This window comes from Neocloeon triangulifer, unplaced genomic scaffold, assembly GCF_031216515.1.
Source record: "Neocloeon triangulifer isolate White Clay Creek 2 clone unplaced genomic scaffold, ASM3121651v1 ptg000022l, whole genome shotgun sequence".
Lineage (NCBI taxonomy): Eukaryota > Metazoa > Arthropoda > Insecta > Ephemeroptera > Baetidae > Neocloeon > Neocloeon triangulifer.
The window spans coordinates 537,266-553,729 of record NW_026775562.1 but is presented as its reverse complement, the minus strand read 5'-3'; the positions used below and the strand labels follow the sequence as shown (position 1 = coordinate 553,729).

At 35.6% G+C, this 16,464-nt stretch overlaps 1 protein-coding gene across 15 annotated transcripts in view; it reads left to right on the top strand.

Moving 5' to 3' along the window:
* LOC132204753 (forkhead box protein P1) overlaps window positions 1–16,349 on the top strand; it is a 241,170-nt gene extending 224,821 nt beyond the window's left edge. For 6 of the 15 annotated variants that reach the window (XM_059633487.1, XM_059633486.1, XM_059633488.1 and 3 more), the window contains 13 exons: window positions 3,020–3,412; window positions 5,386–5,665; window positions 7,304–7,547; window positions 7,970–8,153; window positions 8,327–8,573; window positions 8,756–8,800; window positions 8,867–8,970; window positions 9,265–9,366; window positions 10,095–10,219; window positions 13,479–13,554; window positions 13,629–13,652; window positions 13,708–13,808; window positions 14,697–16,349. In XM_059633487.1, the coding sequence (XP_059489470.1) occupies window positions 3,020–3,412; window positions 5,386–5,665; window positions 7,304–7,547; window positions 7,970–8,153; window positions 8,327–8,573; window positions 8,756–8,800; window positions 8,867–8,970; window positions 9,265–9,366; window positions 10,095–10,219; window positions 13,479–13,554; window positions 13,629–13,652; window positions 13,708–13,808; window positions 14,697–15,021 (2,250 nt within the window). In that variant the 3' untranslated portion in view covers window positions 15,022–16,349. Of the gene's footprint in view, window positions 1–3,019; window positions 3,413–5,385; window positions 5,666–7,303; window positions 7,548–7,969; window positions 8,154–8,326; window positions 8,583–8,755; window positions 8,801–8,866; window positions 8,971–9,264; window positions 9,367–10,094; window positions 10,220–11,145; window positions 11,322–13,478; window positions 13,555–13,628; window positions 13,653–13,707; window positions 13,809–14,696 lie in introns of those variants that run through there. The other 9 variants (XR_009442553.1, XM_059633481.1, XM_059633479.1 and 6 more) reach the window with 9 other exon arrangements.
* Window positions 16,350–16,464: the final 115 nt, after the last annotated feature.

Here is a 16,464-nt window from a genome sequence, read left to right as displayed (position 1 = left end):
GCTTTATCAACAAAATGCTGCTTGTGATTTTCGGCTGTTACGTATACAGAGCCAGAGTTGAAAATCAATTACTGGCAATTTCTGAACTAGATTTTGGTAAAATTATGGAATTTATAAAGAATTAAAGTGGTAAAAGTTTCTTGAAAAAAAAATGCAGATCATATAAATCTGTGCCTCAATTGCTGAATTACTTTATTAAACTTTAATGTTCAATGAAAATTCTTAATTCTAATTTAAATCTTTCATTAATTATGTTTTGAGTCACTTAACTTTAATTTATTAGTTTGAATTTATTTATTTTAATTATTTATAACTGATTCATAATAAAATTCTTATTTTAATTAATCAAAATCTCTTTTAAAAGCAGATTTCGATTTTAATTCCTTCCCTAATCTTTACTTGATTTGGCGAGATTATTTCCACAAAAGATTGAAAAAGAATCAGCTATCAATAGTGAATTTTCTCAAATCTCGATTAATTTGTTTGCTAACAATTAATAACTGACACTTTAATCAAATTCCAAGCCTATATAAAAATTTAATTCTTTTTAATGCGTCAAGTTGAAGTTGCAAAATTGTTTAAAAACAGCGACTAATGTAATATTCAAAACATCTTTCTGAAGATTTGATACGTCAAGTTGAAGTTGTACAATTTTTTTAAATCAAGGATTACCGCAAAATTTAATTCGTCTTTCTGAAGATGTCAAGTTTAAGTTGGAATTTTTAAAAACGACGACAACATCTTCACTAACACGTATTGAATTTTGCTTGCCTTACGATTTCTAAATATTTTCACCAAATTATTTTTATCGCCTTTTTATTCAGAAATATGCACCTGAGGCAGCAAGTAATAGGGAGGCCGCGTGTTTCTCTCCGGCAGCAGCCGCACCACTGCTCTTTGCGATGTTAGGGGAGTTATGGTGTTGAATATTATGCGACAGCTTGCGCTTGAGTCAGCAGCGTTTGGTCCGCAGATGCCATTATCGGCCGAGAGTGCGGCTGCGGAGAATAATAGCGGAAAATATTGCGATGGCGCAAAACGAAAACGAATAAATAAAAAAAGGAGGCGCATAGTGTTATTTTTTAAAGGCCATCAATGGATGGTCTGCGCAGATCGAGAGTCAGCAGAATTCGCGTCATTGTCCGGCCGAGACAGATGTTGGCGATGGCAACACATATACTCGCAAATATAGTACAATAATGTAATGCCTCCGAGAAAGAAAGAAGGAAGAAAATCTTGTCCATTCAGCAAAACGCCGGCCAAGGAAAATAACACCAGAAAAAAATGTATAATATAATAATCCCGGCGGCAACACCAGAAGTGTGAAATATACGGAGAGGGACAATAAAAACAGGGAAAAATTTCTTCTTCTTCTTTTTGCGGATGTCTCGTTCGCCCCTCTGATTTTTTCCTTTGCCTCTCTCGTCTGCTTTTTATCGAGCCCCGATTGATTTTGCTCCGGCCGCCGGAGTTGCTTAATATGCAAGAATGGTACAGAAGTATACCCCGTTCGCTTTTGCCACTAATGAACTCGGCGAGCCGAAGTCCCTTTGCAAATGAAGCGCACCGACTTTGCGCTCCCCTCGTTTTTGCTGCTTTGCTTTTTTCCGCCGAGGTTTAATTGTAAACACTGGCAAAAAAAAATGCAATTCATCAAAATCAAACGTTACAAAAGAAAGAATTTAAAGCAACTTAAAGATAAATTTATAATATAGTTTTAGATTTAAATAATTTTATGCATAAAAATTATTTTTAAAATAAATTAAAACAGTTTTTTTTTTAAATTTTATTTGTTAATATAATCACTGTACATTTTATAAACTTTTATTACTTTTCTATTATATTTATTCTGTTTCAAAATTGATATTTATTACATTTCTAAAAAAATTGAATTTTTTTTATTTCATATGTTTCTATTACATGAATTTTATGAATAAAGAACATTTTTCAATAAGTATCAATCGGTCCACTATATTTATTGCTGTTGTTTATTTATCACATTGAAACTGATTGACACAATACATTGTTAAAATTCATCTGATGACGACAATTAATTTATTTATTTACCAATTTCATTAATAAAAAAAAGGAATTCTAAATCCTCAAAAATTCCAATGATCTGTCTCTGGAGTGAGACGTCAGCAGCAATAAAACTCCTTTCCTGCTTTCAATCTTTCTCTTCCCGTCTTCCACACAAAAGCCGCTTACAAGAAATTGCAAACAGAAAGCAGCAAACAAATACACTCGAGAAGCTGCTGTTTGCTCTGCGTCTCAAATCTGTCGACAACAATCTGAACAATCGCCGATGGACGACCACTAAACTGACCTTTGCAGTGCGAGGCCAGCAAAAAATTGCTATGTGGGGAGAGAGGACACGAGAGAGCTGAAAGATATCAGCGGCAGACTCTTTGCCAAACAATATACTCGGCAGTCGCGACGAGAATTGGCAGAGAGGGCAATAAAAGCAGTTGCATCGGAATCGATTTGACGGTGAAATTTGTGTGGCAATAAAAATTAACGTTAAGAGAAATGATTCAAAATTAGGAAATAAAAACAAAACAATTATCAAGCAATTCTGATGGTGCTGTTAAGTCTTTGCCCAAAAGTTTCCCTTTCAGACAATTTTTCTCTAAAATTGCTGCAATTGTTCTAAGAATTTTAAATAATAAAAAAAAACAATTAAAATAATCTGAATTCAATCGCACGACGTTAGTTGTTTTTAAACAGATATTATGAAAGACCTGATTAATTATATAAATCTCAAGTTTAATGGAAAGATTTTTTGAATGATAAATTCAAAGTTAAGTATTATTTAAAACTATCAATGAGAATTAATTAAAATAAAATAGTAATAAATAAATTTTAATTTATAGAATTAATAAAACTGACAGAAATTTTTTTTTAATATTAGTATAAAGTAATAAAGTTTTTTTAGATGTCAAATTTTATTTTTAAGTTGTTATGAATAATAATTGCATTTGTAATCTTTTGTTCAATTTTTTTGCAATTTCTGTTTCAGGCATCCTCATTAGCGAAGGCGTTGAAAGCACAACAACAACAGACCGGCAGCCAGCCGCAGCAGTCGCAGCCGCAAGCAGCCGCCCCCGCCCCAGCGGCCCAAGCGCCAAGCACCCCGAACCAGAACCCGCAGCAGGCGGCATCAGGCAGCTCGCCGGTGCCCGGAGGCGGAAACGAGCCCAAGAGCATCAAAGTGGCGACCCCGGCCACCCCCGACAGCAATGGCAAGTCGCCGCCACCTCTCTCGGCCAGCCACCAGCAGCCGCCCAGCCTCCAGCAGATGATGTCGCCCGGCTTGCAGCAGATGCAGCAGGTGCTGCAGCAGCACATCCTCAGCCCGGCGCAGCTGCAGTCCCTCCAGCAGGCCATCCTCCTCTCCCAGGGACAACAGCAGGTTTGTTAAAAATATAAAAAAAGGACAAAACTTTGAGTAGGAAATTAATGTTATTTTTCCACTATAAAATTCAAAGGAAAATAAATTTTTATCCCATTATAATTACTTATATTTTAAATCTATTCAGGGGGAAAAAGGGTTTATTTATTATCTTGAAAGATTGAGAGCCTACTAGGGTTAATTTTATTGGATTTTTTTTTTCAAATATTTTTGTGAAAATTTCGTGACAGGAAGAGATGATATATTAGGTGATTTTAGGCAGGAAATTGAAACATTTTATAAACACAAAACTGGAATTACAAATTTAGATTTTAATACCATATTTAATAAGAATATCATGCAGCATAATTATTTGATGTGTCTGATAAATAGTGCAAAGAAAGAGGTATTTTTTCTTTATAATTTCATTCAAAATGAATTTTGACAACAGATATTTGCAAATTGTGTCTAATTCAAATCATGAGACCAAAATCCACTTTAAAAAATTAATCATCTTGAGACGTTCTTTCAATTTTCCAATTATTTTGAGATGTTTTTTCTGGACTATTGTTGAACCTTTATCGTTTTCAACAGTTTTTGCAGATTTTTTCTGTCAATTATTATTATTTCTAGTATTATTAGTTTTCTAATTGAAAACAAATTTAAGAGTCTCGTCTTCTTTGAAAATCAGAGCTGCCAGTTGCCACGAATTTAAGAACAAAATTATAATTAATATATAATAAATTTTAAATCATTTCTAAAAATTTTATAAATAAAATTAATCTTTAAAAGGACCTTTTTTTGCGCAAAATCAACTTTATTTGGATAATTGATAATTCTAGATTTTTTACCATTGAAATTGAGTTCATTTCCATAAAATTTGGGTGGTCTTTCTTTATTATTATTAGTCTTGATCACTGTCAAACATGAATTGAACTTCTCCAAAGGGACCCGAATTCTGGTCCAATTTCGGCAAACACTGAAAATGTTTTATGCAGCTCGCTCGTCACGTCCGCAGAGCGGATTGCCTACTTACGGAAGTGGCAGGCTCTCGCTCGCTCCCTCTCACCTTGGTTATTTATGTGCGCGCGCCCGGCTGCTGCCGCGCTTTTATACATCTTGATTTTTATAGTCCATTATTTAAAGTTGTGGATTTAGCGTGGCCGCCCCTGCATCGAACGTGAGCGCACTCGAGCGAAAATCACTCCGAAACTGCTATTTGTCCGCCACTCGTCGCCTGCATGGATTGATGACGGGAAATTTGCCGGCCCTCAGCGGAGCGGTCAATCGCCGGCGAGTACTTTCTCGTGTTTGGCACGTACCGCTTACTTTTATGCATTTGAATAAATCGCGTCGTATTTATGCACAAACCATTGGGCGCCAGTCGAAGTGAGCGTTTTTCAATACGATTACATTGTACACGACTTGTTAAATGTGGCGTGAACGCGAGATTTTTCGAAGAGAGAATAAAGGAAACAAGCGGGTCGCTCTCGCAAAATACAAAACGACTGTAAATAAGGGAGGTGAAGTTTCACCCCCGAGCAGCAAAGTTTCGACAAAAGGATCACGACTGCAAAACAGGAAAAATCGTAAAAACTTGCTATGCTGAAAATCCGGCAAACAAACCGGCTTAACATCCAATTTTCTTTGACAAATAGAAAACTTTTTTATTTAGGAACGTCTGTTTATACAAAAACTTTTTCTAAACAATAAAAAAAGTGATCTATTTGTTAAATAAATTGAAAATTTTATGAAAAAATAAGCAAAAAAATTCATACTAAATTCAATTTGCATTGTTTAAATTTATATTTAAATGTTAAAAACAATTTTTAATTATAATAAGTTTTATTTTTAATGTAAGAATTATCATTGTTCATTATAGAATTTCACTGTTGAAAAATTCCGTGAACCTATCTAAATTGTACTATTTACCTTGAATTAACACTTTTAGTAAAAATAAAAATTAAAAACTGACCATAATGACCTAATCAAAGGTCTCTTATTTTTCGCAGCAGCAGCAGTTTGCCGAGCTAGGTAGGAAGCAACTAGAGCAAGTTCTGCAGCAGCTGCAGGAGCAGTTGCAGCTCAACCTGATCCAGCAGTCGCACCTGCTGCAAAGTGGCGACAAGAAGAAGGCCTCTGTGCCGCTTCAGCAGCTCTCGATGCAGCAGCAACAGCTCATGCAGCAGCTGCGCATCGTTCAGCACCAGTTCATCATGCAGCAGGGCCTCGTCCAGCCCATGATGGTCGCTCAAGGTGCAGGAGACGCTCTAGGTAAGCAAACAAAAGTCTGAAAATTTGCACAATAAAAAAAAGAGGAATCTAAATTTAATTAATATCTTGAGATGACAATTGTGGTTCTTGCAAAATTCCAAATTTCAAAGATATTTAGAAAAATAATTTTATAAGTCCTGAGCAGACTTGTGCCCTCGAAAATTTTTCAAAATAAAAAAAATGTCTGAAAATGATATTGTAAATTAGACATTTTATTTTTGAATCTTCTACTCGAGGGATTTTTTTTTTTAATTTTGAATTCCTTGAATATCATTCTGTTCCAACCTAAATCAATACAAAATATGGTAAAACGATTTTTATCAAAAAAAGCACAGCAGAAATTTGTTTAAAATTGTTTTGAAAGACTAACGATTATATAGAAATTTGATTCAAAAATTCCGGACTAAATTTAAATTCATTGGAAAATTAGTTGAACTAATTCTTCTTTTTAAATAACCCCTTTTTCTTCTTTAAAATACTTGAAAAAAAAAAAACAATGCTTTTCTTACTTTTGGCGCCCCCGAGCACTCGAGCTGGTGAAAACAACCCTTTTCCATCCCACTCAATTTCGCCGGCCCGAAATGGAAACTCACGAGCCCGTGAAAGCAGCGCGGCAAATTTCTCTGTTTACAACTCTTAAATTGCTTTCCGCCCCTCGGCCTCCTCCTTCTCTCTGCTAAAAGCCGAGGCGTGAGATGTATAGAGAGTATAGTTATTATTAAACATGGCCGCGGGCGAGTTCGATTTTCTTTATTAATTAAAATTCGAATGAGAGCGAGAGCGGAAGAAGAGAAGACAATCAGGAAGAAAATTTACAAGACAAACAACTGCCACCCCGTTAATGCGAAAACTGGCGCCGCCCGTCCGTCCGCCGGGCTGCTCTGCCAACCCTTTTTTGGCTAAATTACATAGAATAAACAATCGCGGATGATGAAAAATATTAATCAAACTTGGCCGTTGTGTTGCTCAAATTGCAACTTTCCATTAACGCCGCCGACAGAGAGAGAGCTTTTAGCTAAAATAAAAACAAAACAATACAAAGACCGCCAGCCATCAGTCAAATTACTTTATCCAACTTTAAGAATTTTTCAGAATAAAAGTCAAATCTACCCAGATTGAAGCTACAAATTCAACTTCTCCATTGATAAAAAAAATTTTGAGCTGATATCATGGAATATAATCAAATTCATGGGATAATTCTCACGAAAATAAAATTTGTGCACAGTCTTACATTTTTGAGCTTCAAGTTTTGCAAAATTAATGGGAAGTGCAGTTGACATAGAAATTAACTAATCGAATTTGGCGTTAATATTAAAAATAGTCATTTAAATTTAAATAATATCTCTTTGTATTCATGAAACAAAATGAAAAAAAATTGTAACTGACTTGACTTTCCTCAAAACTACCCCTTTCAACCCCTCGTAAACTAGTAGGGATGCTTCTCAGTGCAATCAGCACAGCCATTATTGATGCAAATAGCCGCGGGCGATGGTCAGCAAGTCTCGCTAACGAGAAACGCCGCCGACCCCTTGCTTTGCTCCCCATTTTTCTTTACTCTTCGCAAGGAAGTCGAGCCGATAATTGCCCTCTATTAATTATCCGTCGAAGCCCTCCAGCTAATTGGTCTCGGCTCCGCAGGTTTGTCTCCCGAAGGACCTTGGAAGGAGGCGCCGAGCAGCAAAAGTCCCGACCACGAACACCCTAAGAGTTCGCCACTCAACGGCCTCCTCGGCCACCGCGGCGGACCTCGCGAGGGCATGAACGGCATCACGCCCGAAGCGGCCGCCGCGTCCACCCTCGAGAAACACCCCCTGTACGGTCACGGGGTGTGCAAGTGGCCCGGCTGCGAGACCATCTGTGAAGACGCAGACGCCTTTTTCAAGTATGTTTAAGTTTTAAATAAAAATTATAGAATTTTATATTCAATTTTACTCGAATAAAGAAAAAATATCATAAAAGTCCCAAAAAATTTAATAAAAATTGATGGTTTTACTAGATATGTGCACAGAAATGCTGAAGAAAACGTTTATTTCTGTTTTTATTCAATTTTGAATTTTTTCCAGATAATTGATCGTTTTGCATTTTTAAAGCGATCTAAAGCATAAATTAAAAGTGGCTAAATCTAAATAAAATAACAGAATCATTCTGAAACCTGTAATTTCTGCCAGAAATTTGAATTATAAAGAAATTCGTTTTAATTTTTTTACTTTGGGATATTTTTAATTTGTATTTTAATTGAATTTTGACTTTATTTTATAATTGGAATTTGAAATAAAATTGTAATAAAATAATTGTTATTTGCAGTCATCTCAACACAGAGCACATTTTGGATGACAGATCAACCGCTCAAGCAAGAGTGCAGATGCAAGTTGTGTCCCAGCTGGAGCTGCAGTTGCAAAAGGAGAGGGACAGGCTGCAAGCTATGATGCAACACTTGCACATGACCAAGCAGCAAATGGCCAATGAGGCCAAGAATGAAATGCCAAGGGTAAATTTTTCCTTCAAATACTTATTAATTTTTAATATAAAATTTAATTAAGTTGATAAAAAAAATCAATAAATTATTTCTTTTCAAATTAATTTTTTTCAGCATTAATTTGTTTACCACTTTAATTTTTTAATCACATGAGTGATGGGCAATGTTAAACGTAATTCATATAGTCTGTTGTTTATTACCAGAACCCGTCGCCAGGATCCCTGGCCAAACTGCACCTTTCCTCCAGCGTAGTTGCCACGAACCTGTCGCAGCCGCAGGTGCCGCCTCAGCAGCAGCCAGTCTCGGTGGCCCCGCCGATGTTGCCCCTGGTGTCGGCGGCGCGGTCGCCAATGCTGCACCCGCCGACCCCAACCATGGGCGGCCCCATCCGCCGCAGAATCAGTGATAAATCGTCCTTGTCCCTGGCTGGCGGTGAGTCACGTACGAAACCTTTTTATTTTCTTTGAACTTACCATTAAGTTCGGTTTTCTTTTCTTGGCTTTTGAAATTTCTAAAGTAATTGAATTGAATATCCCTTGGTGTAATTTTTTTAAACTTAATTTTCTGGGAACTCAATTGTGAATTTTTTTGTCTTGTTTGTGCTGCCCTAATAGGGCTTCCGTACATGCTGGAAAGGGCAGGTCTTGATGTACAACAAGGTAAAAATTAAGAGTCAAAATCAGGAAGATTTTAACTGAAACCGATTGATAAAAAACTTTGCAAAGATTTTGAATCTATGGTGCTATTTTTAGAAATCCAGAGAAATAGGGAGTTCTACAAAAACGCCGACGTCAGACCTCCGTTCACCTATGCATCGCTCATCAGACAGGTATTTCTAGAAAAAGTAATTAAAAAAGGTTTGAATACCTTCAAAAAATTTATGTTTCATATTTAAATGCCTTTTAGAACTTGGCTTAACGATTCCAATAAATATTATCAGAGAATTGCTTTGGACAAAAAAAGGGAATTTTTTAATCAATCAATTTTTTGTCTGAAAACATTTTTTATAGCATTGGAATCGTTAATAAAAGGTCTATTCAGATCACGAATATGAAATTTGGATTTTCTGAAAGTTTTCAAACCCTTTAAATAAAAAACTCAATTACATAATTTCAATTCGCAGTCCATAATCGAGTCTCCGGACAAACAGTTGACGCTGAACGAAATCTACAACTGGTTCCAAAACACCTTCTGTTACTTCAGGCGGAACGCTGCAACCTGGAAGGTACAGTGTCTTTTTCCTGTCATTTTCATTACTCACAGTTTTCGCCACTCGCAATAAAGTCAGCAAATTTAAAAAAAACTCTTTTTCCACATCTAGCAATTTGCAGGACGCAGATAATTTCGCACTCTCTCCAGCAATTACTCGTACTCGCTTTTAATAAAAATTTTGTACACTTCATCCAGGCTTTTCTCACGTGAAAGCGCTCTAGACAAATTTTTGTTTTGTACAAACATTATTCACCAATTTATAATCATAACTTATAAAAACTTTTTGTTCAATACCAAGAGTAGAGGTAACAAAATTATTTCGTTGCTTCTTATTTAAATTAGATTTAGCTGATTGTGCAAGGCTTCAATAGATATACCAAAATAAAATGAATAAAAATTATTATTTTCTTGCATGGTCGAATTTCTATCTAGGTCAAAGTGACCTCAATGCACGAAGCAAAAAAACGAAAAATATACAAGCTTATTATAATTTATTTTCAATAATTCAAGTAGAGCTGTAAAAAGGTTAATTTGCATGATAGTTGTTCAGAATTGATGTCACTTAGTGTACGAACGAAAAACTGAAGTTTCAGGCCCTGACCATAGGCTGGATTTCCGCCGAAACAAACCCTTATCTCAATTCTAGACATTCTCTAATAATCCCATGAAAATTGAAACAAACATTTTGATTTTTGCATTGTGCTTCAGTGTTTTTATTTTTGTATATTATTTTTTGTATAGAACGCAGTTCGACACAACCTCTCTCTCCACAAATGTTTTATGAGGGTGGAAAACGTCAAGGGAGCTGTTTGGACCGTGGACGAGGTGGAGTTTTACAAGCGGCGTCCCCAAAGGTGCTCCACAGGGTATGTCTAACCTCCAACCAGATCACGCACCTCTCAGAGTGTGATGATTGCGAATATTTTTGCAAGCGATTTTCAAACAAACAAGCAAAAAAGCAAACGCGCGCCAACTTATTTCGCTCGAAATTCTCCACAAAGTGAATAAGTTGCGCCGTCGCACCTCTAGCTCCTTTTTATGTACCAAAAAATTAAAAAGGCAAACATGATTTTGGATTTGATCTCTTTTTGATCTCTCTTTCTCTTTTTCTCGTATTTTTATACCATTTAATCATTCTTGTATATCATTCACGGTTTTTCTGTATTTTCATATTATATACTCTGTGTGTGTACCAGTGTGTTGTGAGAGTTGTAAAACCAGCAATCGACACCATATATTTTTCGACTTTGTTGAAATTATATTTACACGTGTCTCTCCACTATACACTTTTGGCTTTTTGTGTGTGCATCTATTTTTGACTCTTTTTCACAACATATATATATTATACTAACTGCATGTTTTTTAACACTATATACTCAAAAACGCAACCAAAAATACCAAAAAAATGCAGAGCAGCAGCAGCCAAACGCAGGTTAGGTAGGCCGGAAATCGGAAAACAGGGCGAACAGTCCGAGGCAGGTTGTACCCACAAGAGTCAAATCTCAAAATATGTGTTGCTGCTTAAAAAGGAAGGCTAGAGGCTTTTTGTACACTCGTATATATTTGAATTAGACACGCAAGTGAAGCGAAAATTTTCGACAAAGGACCGACGGAGACAAACCCCCCCGCCCCCCGAACTCTATAAAATAGGTTTTTTTATAGGGACTTTAATTCTTTCTAGCTGGCAAGTGAAGCTACTTTTGGGCGAATAATTTAACGTTAAACCAAACAAAAAATGCTGTTGTACTTTTTTTCTACTTTTCTCTATTTTCTTGGTGGTGTGTGTATACAGAACGCGATTCGCACCAATCTCTCACTGCACAAGTGTTTTGTGCGTTATGAGGATGACTTCGGTTCCTTCTGGATGGTGGATGACGCCGAATTTGTCAAACGACGCCATCTCTCCCGTGGTCGACCCCGGAAATATGACCCCACCCCATCACCCACTCCACCCCACCTGTCCGCACAGTAAGCAAGCACCAACAATCTCTTTTTATAGATACGAAAAAAATTTATATATATAAATAAATTCTTTACATCTACCAAAACCTGAACGAAAATATAAAACGATGAACGCTCGCTCTTTTTCATATATAAATCCTGATTTAATTTTTTTTTACCCTCCCCGTTTCGGTTTTTATTTTAGATCCAATATATAATTTCATTTGTTAAATTCATCCGCTCTGCTGCTTTTGAAAAATGCGACAGAAGTTTTCATTTTTTGACCCACTTTAGTTGCATTAATTTGACTTGTTTGAGGTTAGGACGAAGAGAAATCAAAATTTCAAAAAGTATTAAATTTTTTGGTTCAAATACAATCTCCTCCTCAAGCAAGTCGAAATAAAGTTTGTGTATAAATAATAAATAATGCTATTGAACGTTGACGTTTGGCCAGAATCAAACTAGCTGCATGAATTTTACAACGATCCTGGCGAAGCTTACAAAAAATTTTTGTTTAAATTATATTTTTTGAACATAAAAAAAGAGATGATCGTGCTTTGAATTAGATTTGCACTCGATGTTGGTCACATTTTAGCCCCCCTTAAGTGTATAATGCATCTTTTAAAAATGATTTTTTTCCTTTGACCTTTGCTGACGGACACTTTAATGTCGTTAAAAACGACGATGGTTCTGCAGATATTCTGCCGCTTTTCCCGTAGATCGATGTTATAATCATAGTGGGTGATGCGATTAGACGAAACGCAGCATTCCAGTGTACATAAAATTATATGTTAATTAAAATCAACGCCGATTTGAGACGAACATCTCAAATTGACAACCAAAATGCGCTGCTCGAAACCCAAACTTGCACCTCTGCCAAAAGTGTTGATGAATGTATGGAATCCCTTGATCTTTTAAATGTTTCTTTTTTTTCTTTCTCTCTATCTCTGCTTTTCTTTTCGCCTTCAGTGCTCTAACTTTTCCGAAAAAGGAGCTCTTTCTTTCACTCCACCCCTGACCGAAAATGACTAGATTGAATAGAAAACCGAGTATATATAATTTTTTTTTGAATATTGATTTTGGCTATGATTTTGCCATGCGAATCGAAATTGGCGATGCAAAAGCGAAATAGTTTTTAGCAGTCGAAAAAAAAATGTGAATGTTTAGAAAAGATTAGAGTTAGATTGTTGTTTGCATCGTGGCGTTCAAAATGAACAATTTTTATTGCAATATATTAAGGTGAAATCTGTTCGAAATGAAAATAAGCACATTTTCCTCTTCTCTCGTTATGATTTGTTTTTGATTTTGATACATGCGAATTTTTCTCCGGTTTATTGTGCCTCATATCTCTCTTTCATATGATTATTGACATGATTTTTTCGTCATATCTTCTCACATTTAGGGCCTAGGTCTAAAAATAAATTGCAAACAGAAACACACACACTGTAAAGCGAAAAAATTCCAAACTGCCCCCCGCCTCGAAAAAATCTAAAAATCAAGCAAAAACGAGGAATAAGTATTACTCTGAAAAGTAATGGAAAAATTGATTAATTTTAAAATTTTTCCATTAAACATGTTTTGCATATTTTTCTCTTTCTCTTTTTGCTCTAAAGTAGAAATGCGCATTGCGATTGAAACAAAACACCGGACTTTGGTTTTTCTCCAAAAGAAAATCCGATCCATGGTGCGCAATGTGGTTTCGTCCGGGAGCAACAAAATGTGTCTCAGCTGGCCATTTCCACACTCTTTTTTCACATTTTTCCGATTTTTGCCTGAAAGTCAGTCGGACTGAAACTGCCAAACGCTTCCTAAAGCCAGAGCTGCTGCGCAAAAGGTAATTGGGCCAACTGAGAACATTCTGCCGGCTTCCTTTCACTTTTTGAAATTTCTCCAATTCTCCTAAACGCGACCGAGTCGGCGAATATTTTCCATGTGAAATGGACGAAAATTCCCACCGACTCGGCGCTTATTTTACACTCTTACACGCTCGTGAGAAAATTCGAAAGCGCGAGTCGCGGTAAGTTTTCTCGGCACAGTTAGGCTAGATTTTTTACCTCTCTTTCTCTCTTTTTATCTCTTTCAATTTTTTTAAAATCTCGATGTGCTTATATATATTAGTTAGAAGAAAAAAATATCTAAACAATCTCAACTTCGAAGATTCCTAATCGTTTTGAATTTTCGCAGGGGAGTCCAGTCGAAAAGCCCCACGATGACGCAAAGCCCCACTCTGTACGGCGACGCTCTGAACGCCAGTCTGCAGGTTGGTGTTACTTTACAAAAATTAAAAATTGCCAGTAGACGAATTTTGATTGTGTGTATTTGCTCCTTTTAAAGTTTTACCATGAGAATTACTCGGAGGTACAAAAAAACGGTAGTAGAAATTTGGCCACAAATTGTAATAAATATTTTTTAGGCTGCACTGGCTGACAGCAACCTGCCCTTCTTGAATAGTGGGATGAACAGGGCACCAACGTCCAGTCCGGACAAGGGACCGTCTCCCCCAGTTGAACTGAGGTGAGTGCCTCTAATTTTAAAGACTTTTATTTGAGGCAACATATATATTTGTTTAAAAAGAAATGAATATTCTGAACAAAAATTGAACAAACGATAATTAAGATTTACTGAGAGAACAGTTTATTATTTAATATTGTCATTTCATGGAAAATATGTCATTTTTTTATACAAAGAAAATCAAATTTAAATAACAATTCCATTTGAAAGTTATTTAATTTGGTTCACAAAATCAGCAAAAAACAAATATTTTAATAAAAATGCTTCTCTCACAATGCATTAGAAATTGATAATTGTATTATTATTTATTTAAAATAAAAATCCATAAAAAAAATACAGATAAATATTTATTTTTTATGAATTGAAACTTATATCAGTGGGTGTGAATTTAATTAAAAAAATGAAATTTGGATTCCTCATTAAAATGAGAAGGAGCCTAGAAATTTTGTATCTGTTTTTAATACTAAACAGGTAAAATATATATTATTTTTTCGTTTTAAAAATATATTTAAGCATGTTTTTAAATATTACAATAATTAAATTTTATTTTATAAATTTTCTTTTTGATCAATATATTAACGTAATTATAAATTTATTGTTAAATCATTCAATTTAATATTTTAATTTTTGACACGCAAAATGCAATTCAAATCTTTTTCTTTTAAATTTTGTCATCTCAATCACTCAAATCAATCCTTTGGAATGTAAATTCTTTAGTTTAATATGTCCTCTGTTCCTAAATATCAATTTCATTACAATAATTAAGAAACTGTAATAAAAACATGGCAACATAATACTTTGTAAGCACAATTTTGACTTCTTTTTAAAATATGTTGATGCTGTCTATAAATTCAATGATTTATTAATTGAAAAATTTTGCCCCTCTGTCAGGTCGAGCATGGACAGCGTGCATATCAAGCAGGAGCCGAGCCACTTGCTCGGCAGCCAGATGCTCAGTGAGAACGGCATGTTGGGCGGCGCGGCGAGTCTGTCGCACCTGATAAAACACGAAATGCTGGAGCACGGCGGCCACCACGGCGGCCAGCACCCGATGGAGGACAGCGGCGATGACATGGACGGCCACGACGGCTACAAGGAGGACGAGCGCAAGGCGGCGCCGAGTCTTGGCATGTCCGAGGACGAAGAGGAGGACGAGGACGTGGCGCAGGACCTGTCCATGGCCCCCGAGTCCGAGGAGCACAGCAACCAGGGCTGAGGCCGCCACCCTCCTCAAAATGCATATCTCTGCCCTCTCTTTACTCCGTGGAGTAAAACAACAAATGAAAGGAATTAAAAAAATAATAATAAAAAATTTGGTTTCCTTCGACAATCGAGTGAGCAGAAAATGAACTTTTACTAATGAAGGAGAATTTTGACTTGGGAAAGGAAATTAAAACAGCTCGAAGCTGCTAATCAGAATAAATAAATAAAAGTCAAAATTCTTTTCTCTAGCCACACCGTACTTTTGTGTTTCTGCGAAAATTAAGCGCTCTCGTCATATCTTCCTGTTAATTATAGTAAACGTCTGAAATGCCAATTACAACGATCAGAAGAGTCGTGTGAATGCGAGTTGATTTGTTCTTTTTTTTTAATCCAAAAACACTGAATTGTTGGATCAAAAACTCTTGGTGTGCGACGTTGTTAATTATGTAAGAGGAGCGGAAACAATTAATATATTAAACTCCTCTTCATCTGTTGGTATTATTATTATTATAATTTTATGTTGAGATGGACAACTCATTAATGTATAACTACACGCCGGTGGTGCAAACTCATGTACTCATCATTTTTGTATAAAGAGCAGAGGTAGTTATGCATAACGTAAAAAAAAATCAGTGGCTATAAACTGTATTTATTATATAGAGGATCATCTGGGTGTGTACAGTTAAATCATAACTACGGATTAAATGTGCATTTAAAATTACGTAACGTGTACTACTAATTGTGGTCCTAGTCGACTTTTAGTTGTTTCTTCTTGGTCAAAAAAGAAAGAGGCTCTCTAAAAGTGCGAAATTTACTCTCAAAGCATTTAAAAGGAAAATAAATTGGAAAAATTTCAAATATGGTCGACCATTCCTAATTTTTAATTGTTACATTATATAAATATATGTGTTTTATTAATTAATAAAAATCGCTTCTTTTATTGCCAATTTGTGATAAATTATTAATTAATTACTATTCGTGTAAAAATGTTCTCTCCTTTTCGTTCCTAAAATTAATTTGCAAAAAATTTAATTTGATATACACATTCCTTGAGTTGAACATCTCGGAAGCAATAATAAACAAATGTTGACAAAGAAAGGAAGGTGAGCTGCCGGACGATTAAGAAATTTTTTTGAGGTGAAGAGTTGTGATTAACTGTACCAAGAAGGAGAGCGTGGAAACAGCTTACGTAAAATTGTGTAGAACCTTAAAATGTATCACTATGCGAGAGAAACTGTTAAAAAATAAAATAAGCAAGGACCTGAAAGCATGAGAGTGATTGTGGTGTATAAAAATAACGCATTAATTATAAAAAAAAAAAATATCTTGTAGATATAGGCGCTCTTAAAAAAGATGCGGCGCTTTAGGGTGAAGAACAAGTGTAATAATATTATTAACAATAATTCTTGTACAAGAGGCGAAGAAAGAGCAGATTTTAATTAAATTATTACTACAA